This window comes from Panthera onca, chromosome A1 (genome assembly GCF_046562875.1).
Source record: "Panthera onca isolate mPanOnc1 chromosome A1, mPanOnc1 haplotype 2, whole genome shotgun sequence".
In the NCBI taxonomy this organism is placed as follows: Eukaryota; Metazoa; Chordata; class Mammalia; order Carnivora; family Felidae; genus Panthera; species Panthera onca.
The window spans coordinates 32602410-32612064 of NC_138339.1; the positions used below are offsets into that span (position 1 = coordinate 32602410).

General features: G+C 41.0%; 1 protein-coding gene across 1 annotated transcript; it reads left to right on the forward strand.

Moving 5' to 3' along the window:
* Positions 1-2288: 2288 nt before the first annotated feature.
* LOC132680343 (large ribosomal subunit protein uL15-like) lies at positions 2289-9334 on the forward strand. Its single transcript, XM_081795584.1, is given in 5 exon segments — positions 2289-2409; positions 3646-3800; positions 6741-6814; positions 8884-9212; positions 9215-9334. Coding segments are annotated over 5 exon segments (789 nt in total). The 3' UTR covers positions 9325-9334.
* The last annotated feature ends 321 nt before the right edge of the window (positions 9335-9655 follow it).

The window sequence follows — 9655 nt, forward strand, 5'->3', positions numbered from 1 at the left end:
ATCCTCCCTTACTGACATTGTTCACCCCCATATACAGTCATATACAGAAGACATCATTTTGAATGGTTACATCCCTCTGATTTCTAGTCTTTGAGTCAGAGAATTAGCCTAAACAAAGTCATCTTTAGAGAACCAGACCTTATTTCTTTAGAGCAAAAAGGAGCAGCACCCTAGCAATACGGTGCACAGATGGAAGACGGCAGAGAGGAAAAAAACCAGGCTCTGAACTGACATTATCTTGGCTTGCTACTGATTTCTATCAGTGAGAGGCAGCACTGATTTTTTCTTTCCAGTGAATTGAGGGGTGGGGAGGGGGAGGAAGAAAGGAATGGAGGGAGGGAGAGAGGGAAAAGAATGAAAGAACGAAGAACAAAAGAAAGAACAAAAGAATGAAAGAAAGAAAGAAAGAAAGAAAGAAAGAAAGAAAGAAAGAAAGAAAGAAGAGAGAAGGGAGGGTGGGAGGGAGGAAGGAAGAAACTAGCATATCTTCTAAACTATATTATGTAAGATATCATTAAGTATATAGGAGTGCAGTTTAGGACTTCACTCCCAAGCAGCTGGAGTCCATACTGAGCCTGCAGACATTCTAGCTCCTATCGTGAGTATTTTAGGAGGTGGGTGAACTATTTGGGGACTGAATCACTTTCCTAAGAACATTCAGTGTACATCAACCAATCCCTCATAGCTCTGCATCACCTGGGCTGGTGAGATGGTCTTCTCCTTGCCTAGACAACTGACAGTTCTAGAGCTTGTAGATAAGAGCTTAAAAGACAGCTGAAAAAAGATCATGTGTTAGGAGGACTAGGGGTACAACTAGGACTGGTTGTACTCAACTGGAATTAATAAAGTTAAAAACCAAACTAGAAGCAGCCTATGGCAGATTAAAAAGGGCCAGAAATTCTTTGATACTCTTTCCTTCAAGAAATGGGGTCTCTTTCCCTTCCCCTTCAATCTGGGCTGGCTGGCAACTGCTTGATGAATAGAATGTGGCAGGAATGACACTCTGTGAGCACCAGGCCCTGACTCTAAGAGAACTGGCAGTTTTCACTTCAGTCTCTAGAAGTGCTGAGCTGCCATGTTAGAAGTCTAACTCCTCAGTGGAGAGGTCCTGGGAAGACATGAAGATGGAAAGAAGCCCAGCAGAGCCCCCTCCTTACAGCCATCACCATCCTGTGACCCATCAGAGTCTATTTTGGATGTCTATTTTGGATTTCTTCTCTACATCCAGGCACGAGTCTGCAAGGCTTAGATGATTTACCAGGGAGGAGCTCTGGGGGAGCATCAAAGACTCAGAGGAAGGGCAAGTCAGCCTAGGAGGGAAGGAAATGTAGAGTTGGAGTTGGAAGGCACATGAGCCAAGGCAGCCTGAGGTTGCATGACTGTTAAGCAAAAAGCACTCAAATAGCAGAAGTGGGACTCTGGGGGGAAAGACAGAGTGCCAATATTCAAGAAAAATCTCCCTGCTTTGTAAACACTGAGTGTCCTTAGGTAAAGCTCCTCTTGGAACATACTTAAGACACCTGGAGCCTGGCAAATTGGAAGCACAGAGATAAACAAAGAAGTGAATTTAAGAAGACATTCTTCTGTTGAATGGCTATTTGTTTATTTTCATCAGGTGGCTGCTTACTTTTCCTCCAATTGTGCCATATTCCACTTTATGCTCAAATAAGCTCATTTTGGCAAGAGAGTTGCTAAAGGTTCCATGCTTTGCATACTAAAGTTTTGTTTTGTTTTGTTTTTATACAGAGACTTCAAAACTATTGAGGGGCGCTGGGGTGGCTCAGTCAGTCAAACACTTGACTCTTGATTTCGACTCAGGTCATGATCTTACGGTTCATGAGTTCAAGCCCCGCATCGGGCTCTGCGATGACAATGTGGAGCCTGCTTGGGATTCTTTCTCTCTCCATCTCTCTCTGCCCCTCCCCAGCTCGTGCATGCACACATGCACTCTCTCTCTCAAAAATTAAAAAAAAAAAAAAAAACTATTGAAAAATCTAAGCAGTGGTTCTCCAGAGGAAGTCTGTTGTCAGCCTCCCTGCCACCAGCACCCCTTCACCCAGTCCCCATAGAGAGACAAGAGAGCTACCTCTATTGGGAGAGAAAAAGAAGTCAAAGACACAAAAATTTCTACCCCTTGTAGTCAACAATAATGTATCTTCTAATGCATATCCTTCCTGCCTCCTGCCCATGCTCTTGGTGGCAAAAAAGGTGTGCACTCTATGCCCAGGATGGCAGATGTGACCTATATTTTCATGTTCTGATGCTCTTTGTGGCTTCCTCTTCCCCTCATGGGGCCCATGATGCCTCTGTTCAAAGCACTTTTTCCATTAGCTTATGGCTTTGTGTCAGGCAAGTCCGTAACTGTTTCAATCATCCTGTCCATGCAGTCACCCAAACAACAGGAATTAGGTAAGCACATAAACCAGCCTAAGAGAGGTCTAGTCTGCTTTGGAGAACAAATGGAAAGTCCTGTAATGATGTACAGGCAATGTTTTGTGTGATTAAAATAATATCAACTAGATGACTAACGACTTGTGGGTTTCTTCTCATTTAGGAGGTCACATGATTCCTCTCTTGGGTCCAAATCTACCACTTCCACTTAGCTTAACTTACAAAAACAAAGGTCTCCAACACTCAACTGTATCATTTTTTTTTAAACTAGATTCTGTAATATCTCCCTCACTCTGCAAACCATGCTATTTTTCACTTAATGCTTTAGCTCTTATTGGTAAGATAAAATAAAAGTTTAAAAATGCGGATGAGGGGCGCCTGGGTGACTCAGTCAGTTAAGCATCCAACTATTGATTTCGGCTCAGGCCATGATCTTGTGGTCATAAGTTTGAACCCCGCAGTGGGCTCAGTGCTGGGTGTAGAGCCTGCTTAAGATTCTCTCTCTCTCCCTCTGCCTCTCCCCCTCTCCCGCTCGCTCTCTCAAAAAAAAAAAAAAAATGGATGAAATTTTGCTTTTATTATTAGTCCTGTTTTGTTACAATGAGCCTGATTTTGACCCTGTGGACATATAACCTGTTTAGATAATAGCGGTGTTTATGTTCATAATACCTTCCCCAAACACACTGACAGCACAAATTTGAAAACTAGAAAGAAAGAAGGAAGAAAGTAAGGAGAGAGTGAGGGGAGGGAGGGACAGAGGAAAGGTAGGTATATTTGGCTCATGTTTCTACCTCTTTTACCTAGGATTCCAACTCTACACGTATTCCTTCCTACCTGCCCTTCTATGCTTGAGCTGGTAAAGGACTTGGCTTGTCCTCCTACTAAGAGAAAAATCCTTAGTACCTTCTTTCTCTAAAAACATTAGGACAAACTCAATGAAGTCAGCGCACAGAAGGTGAGGAGTTCTCAGCCAATAAGACTCTTTCGGACCTTCCAGATATGATATGGTCTCTCCATCTTCATTCTGCCAACCAGCTCACAGTTTCTCTACCAGCATCTGCCAGAATCTGCAACTGCCAAGAACAGGAGCAGGCAGCTTTCCATTTTAGTCAGACATCCAGTCTTGGATGACTGAGCCCTACATCCTAGAACATGTTCCTTCCCTCTAATTGCCTTACTCTTTAGGAAGCTGTGGTAGGCAGAATAAAGATCTCCCCAGAACATCCATGCTCATGTCCACACCCTACTCCCTAGATCCTGTGAATATGTTGGGTTACATGGCAAAGAGGAATTTAAGGTTACAGGTGGAATTAAAGTTGCTAATGAGCTCACCTTTAGAAAGGAAAATCACCCTCCATTATCTGAGTGGGCCCAACATAATCAGAAACGTTCCTAAAAGTGGAAGAGAGGTATAGAAGAGGAAATCAGAGTGATATAATGTGAAAACAACTCAACCTGCCATTACTGGCTTTGAAAATGGAGAGAGTTGCAAGCCAAGGTACATGGACCTGGAAAGCTGGAAAAACAAAGAAGAAGATTCTCCCCTAGAACCTCCACAAAGGAACACAGCATTGCTGACACTTTGATTTTAGGTCAGTGAGGTCTGCATCAGACTTCCAATGCACAGAGTTGTAAGATTATAGACTGTGTTGTTTCAAGCCACTAAGTATGTGGTAACTTATTACAGCAGCAATAGAAAACTAATACAGAAACCATTAGTACAAAGCAAGTCTACCCTACTTGGGTAGCCATCCTGCACTCACTCTAGATTCTCAGGTTGAAGCCCAGGCACACAGTTCATCCCACTTGAACATGGGGTTCTAGTCCTCCCAATGTACCCTTCCTGGAGGTTGACATGGGACCACATCTACACTGCCTATTCCCTCTAGACTTAACTGACCTCTAAAGTTCCCCTCATAATTCTAAGGATGCTTATGCAAATTGTTACACTGAGCAGCCTGCAGAACATCCTTGTAGATGTGCAAAATGGGCCCAACTTTTCATTCATTCATTGAAGAAATACTTATTGTTGAGCCAAATGATCCCTAAATTTTCTGTAGACTCTTAAGACTCTAAAGAGAAGACTCTAAGACTCTACTCATATAATTGAAAAGATAATAGTTATTACTTCTGAGAGCAAATGTTCAAGCAAATACTGAAGTAAATGCCTTTGCTATTACTTTTATTTTTCTCTCATGTTGGCCTTCTCTAGAAGTCTTAGGAAGCGTAGATCAAAAAGCTCTAAGTGGCATGTAGGTCATTGCTTTGCCTTTGTAGATACTCATCTTAATATAAAAAGCCCCTTGTTTGGTTGAAAGGTAAATGAGTTTCCCAGAGAACCAGCCCTTCATCAGTGGCATAGTGCAGTAGTGGAGGCCCAGACCCCACTTCAGAATGCTCAAGTTCAGAACAACCTGGGATCTGTTTCTCACAAGCTATAGAAGGGGACAAGCTAATTCACTTCTCACTACCTCTGTTTCCCATTTACAAGATGAGTAAAATAATAATATCTACTTTGTAGGATACTTGTCAGGTTAAGTCATTAATACATACAAGATGCTTAGAGCACTGCCTGGCATAGGGCCATCCATCACTGTCACACTTTGTTACTCCTTTGGTTCTCTCACTGTCAGGGTTTTGGAAATCCTGATAACTTCTGGTCTTGCCAAAGGCCATGGCTTTCCAAAAAGAAATACAATGGTGTACTTATTCCCAATAGCCATCCAAATATAAAATCCATGTTTGGAAAACTTCTCAATGCTTCTTTTAAGCTGCTAAACTCCCCTTAATTAAGGTTTAAAATAAGTTCCTCCAAACGTTTCAAAGCATAGGTCACTCATAATTACCTCTCCTAAGTTATTTTACAAAATTCCCAAGGGGAGAAATTCCTCCAAGTATATAAGGCAGTCTATCAGTGTTTAACAAACGGGGATGTATTTTAAAATGTAAATTCTCAGTCCTCATTTGAGATTTAATAAATTGGAATGGAGGCCCATAAATCTGAATATTAATAAAAATATTATATATGGTATATTGTTCTTATGCATACAAAGTTTAAGAAACATTGCCTTAGCAATCTTTAATTTAGAAGCTACCCTCATTTTATTATGCTAGATAATTCTGCAGATAAAGACAACTCTGGAAAAAGGCGAGGCTTAATTGGCTTCTATACCATTCTCTTGTAAGATTTTTTAAAAATAAATCACCCATCTGCTTTCTCAAGGAAGGGAAAGAGAAAGACCTCGCATACTGGAAAGTGACTTATTAACAGAGAAAAGCATTATTACCTCATAGCTCAGACACCACTGGATGAATGAGTGTTAAGAACACAATTACACGTGGTTTTCACAGTAGACACTGCTGTGTTGAATGCATTCCTTATTAATTTTCCTTCAACACATGATATAATTAACTGACAATCGTCAGCTCTTAAAACAAAAGGAACATTGCCTCAGCATGTTTGTTGTGAAATAAAAGGGTGACGTGTCAAAAATGTGCTAGGAACAGAGGAGTTGACATCATCTGCAGCGTGGTGATGAGCTTTCCTTACATACCTCCAAAAAAGGAAAAGAAAACTCATGTTTTGGAAAACAATGCCAAGTTTTAACACTTTTCCTCTTTATTGTTGGTTTTTTTTACTGTGATAATTAATGTTCAACCTCAAATATTAAAGGAAAATATTTGGGGGCACGTGGTTTCATGTGGCTAAGTTTTCACTTTTGGAAAGCGTGAATGGGAGCCCACCTGCGGCAGCACCCTCTGCTTTCCTCCTTTCAAAGACGTCCAGACTCCTCTCTAGCCTCTGAGGTTAATGCCCAGAAAACTGCATTTTTAACTATCATCACTGGTGATTCCTGCACCCATCAAATTTGAGAACTACTTCTTTGAGAACATATAATGGAATTGAAACTTAGTGATGTATGTTTTCCTTATTTTTGAAGTACTTTAAAATTATCATAAGAGTAAACTAATAAACAGAAATTCAGAAAATTAACATGAGAATCAAGTCTAAGACTGTGATAAGAATCAATAAATATTTCCCAAATAAATGACTAGAAATAACTAATAACATGAGTAAATATAATTGAGCCAAGGAGTTATGAATTCTTTGACTTTACCAGTATCAAAAAGATAAATTATTAAAGCTTTATCATCTGTATTAAACTTGTATTCACAGTCCAAAGTAACCTACGAACTTATGTATCTCAATAATATTCTTCATTTTTTTCTCACTTGTTGGGGGAGGGGAGAATTATTATGTATTCACCAGAAGCAAAAATAAAATGTAAATCACACCAACAAACCTTTGCTATTTTTTTTGTTGTCACATCTTTGTTTTGACTTTTTAGATTTTTCTCAAGGCAAGTGATATTAGCATCCATCTACTTGAGCTCTTCATGGGGCTGCTTGTCTATGGTCAGGGGTGAGTCACTGGCCCCATAACTCATGAGTCCAGTTTACTGGTCACGCAGGTAGGAATCCCCTGACTAGCAACTGCTCCCACAACACTGGTTTGTCCTAATCTGTCTGAGAAATGACACTTGCTTCCACCTAATGCCAACATCAGTGCTCTAAGCACTTTTGGGTGCCTCTAGCACCCAAAAGATGAAACGGGATATCTACCAAGTCATCCAACTGTATGGATTATCTCCTTACATTATCGCTGTCTTACTTAAAATTATACGAAAATATTTTCAAATTATAGAAAATTTATAACACAGAAAAAAATTACTCATTTTGACATTACCCCATACACTTATCACAATCACATATGAATCTATTTGTAATTATTAATTATCTTTTCTCACTTAAAAAATAAGTCATATTTTTCATATTTATATTTAAATAGTTGTATAATGTTCCCTCAAATGGACAAGCCACAGTTTACCTAAACTATCCTTATTGTTGGGCACTTACATTGTTTCTAAAGTCTTACTATCAGCGCACCTGGGAGGCTCAGTTGGTTAAGCACCCAACTCTTGGTTTTTTTTTTTTGTTTTGTTTTTTGGTTTTTTTTATTTTTTAATATATGAAATTTACTGTCAAATTGGTTTCCATACAACACCCAGTGCTCATCCCAAAAGGTGCCCTCCTCAATACCCATCACCCACCCTGCCCTCCCTCCCACCCCCCATCAACCCTCAGTTTGTTCTCAGTTTTTAACAGTCTCTTATGCTTTGGCTCTCTCCCACTCTAACCTCTTTTTTTTTTTTTTTTCCTTCCCCTCCCCCCATGGGTTTCTGTTATGTTTCTCAGGATCCACATAAGAGTGAAACCATATGGTATCTGTCTTTCTCTGTATGGCTTATTTCACTTAGCATCACACTCTCCAGTTCCATCCATGTTGCTACAAAAGGCCATATTTCATTTTTTCTCATTGCCACGTAGTATTCCATTGTGTATATAAACCACAATTTCTTTATCCATTCATCAGATGATGGACATTTAGGCTCTTTCCATAATTTGGCTATTGTTGAGAGTGCCGCTATAAACATTGGGGTACAGGTGCCCCTATGCATCAGTACTCCTCCAACTCTTGGTTTTAACTCAGGTCATGATCTCATGAGTTCAAGACCCACACTGGGCTCCATGCTGACAGTGCAGATCCTGCTTTGGATTCTCTCTCTCTCTCTCTCTCTCTGCCCCTCCCCTACTTGTCCTGTCTCTCTCTATCTATCTCAAAATAAATAAACTTAAAAAAAAATTTAAGTCTTGCTAGCATAAATCATGTTTTGATGAATATTTGTGGTGTTTTCTGTATTTTGAATTATTACCTTAGGACAGATTCCCAGTTCTGAGATTAATAAAGCAAAAGTATATTATTTTTATTGATTTTTGGAAAAGGTGTAACAGTTTAAAGAGCCCCAACAAAGGTATTATTAGTTTACTTTTTCACAGTATCCTTGTCAAAACTGGATGTACTTCTTTGTTTTTGCTAATTAAATAAAAAGCAGTCCCTTTCCCGATAACTGTGCTCTGCAGCCCTTTGTTGTTTTTCATCCAACTATATTTACAGTAAAGCTCCTTGAAAACTAGAACTAGGAAAGCTGCAAATGAGCAGAATCTCAATAAAAGAACTGGTATCCAAAACAATTACAACCGGCCAGTGAAGAAGGCTGGGAACATACCAGAATAACTGCAGAAAGAGGGAGACGCAGACTGTGGAAACAGAATGAGTTCAGTGTCTGGAGTTCTGCAACGGCCAAGTGGCCATGGGGCTGGGGGTTGGAAAGAAAGGCAGAGAACCAACAGTTGTCGAGCTATGATATGAACTAACATGGACCAGCAACCACGCTAGATAGTTCGTAGACAATACGTGATTTCATCCAGGCAACAGCGCTGTACCCTACTGTGCTGGGTTAAATAGCATCCCTCCAAAACTTCTTGTCCACCCAGAAGTTCAGAACGTGACCTTGTTTGCAAATAGCGTCTTTGCAGATGTAATTAGTTAAGATCAGGCCATACTGGCTCTCTCCTCCGGGCTGCCAACAGGCCGTCCAGACTGAGGAAGACCCGGAAACTTCGGGGCCACGTGAGCCACGGACACGGTCACGTCCGCAAGCACCGGAAGCACCCAGGAGGCCGGGGTCATGCCGGTGGCATGGATCCCCACAGGGTCAACTTTGACAAATACCAGCCAGGTTACTTCAGAAAAGCTGGTGTGAGGCATTACCACATAGAAAGGAACCAGGGCTTCTGCCCAACTGTCAGCCTCGATAAACTGCGGACCTTGGTCAGTGAGCAGTCACAGGAAAAGGCTGCCAAAAACAAGACGGGAGCTGCTCCCATCAGCAATGTGGGGTGATCGGGCTACGACAAAGTTTTGGGAAAGGGAAACTCCCCAAACAGCCTGTCATGGGGAAGGCCAAATTCTTCAGTAGAAGAGCTGAGAAGATCAAGGGTGTGGGAGGAGTCTGTGTCCTGGTAGCTTGAAGCCACATGAAGGGAGGTTCATTAAATACTGACAAGTGCTTAAAAAAATAAATTAAAAAAATCAGGCCATACTGGATTAGAGTGAACCCCAAATCCAATGACTAATGTCCTTATGGAAAGGCCACGTGAAGACACAGAAACAGACCAACACACTTCGGGAAAAACATGTGACAATACAGACAGAGACAACAGTGATGCTGCTGTATGCCAGGGAAACCCAAGGACTGCCAGCAACCACCAGAAGTTGTGAGGAAGCAAGGAAGGATCTTTCCCTAGAGCCTTCAAAGACAGCATGGTCCCCCAAAACACCTTGGTTTGGACTTCTGGCTCC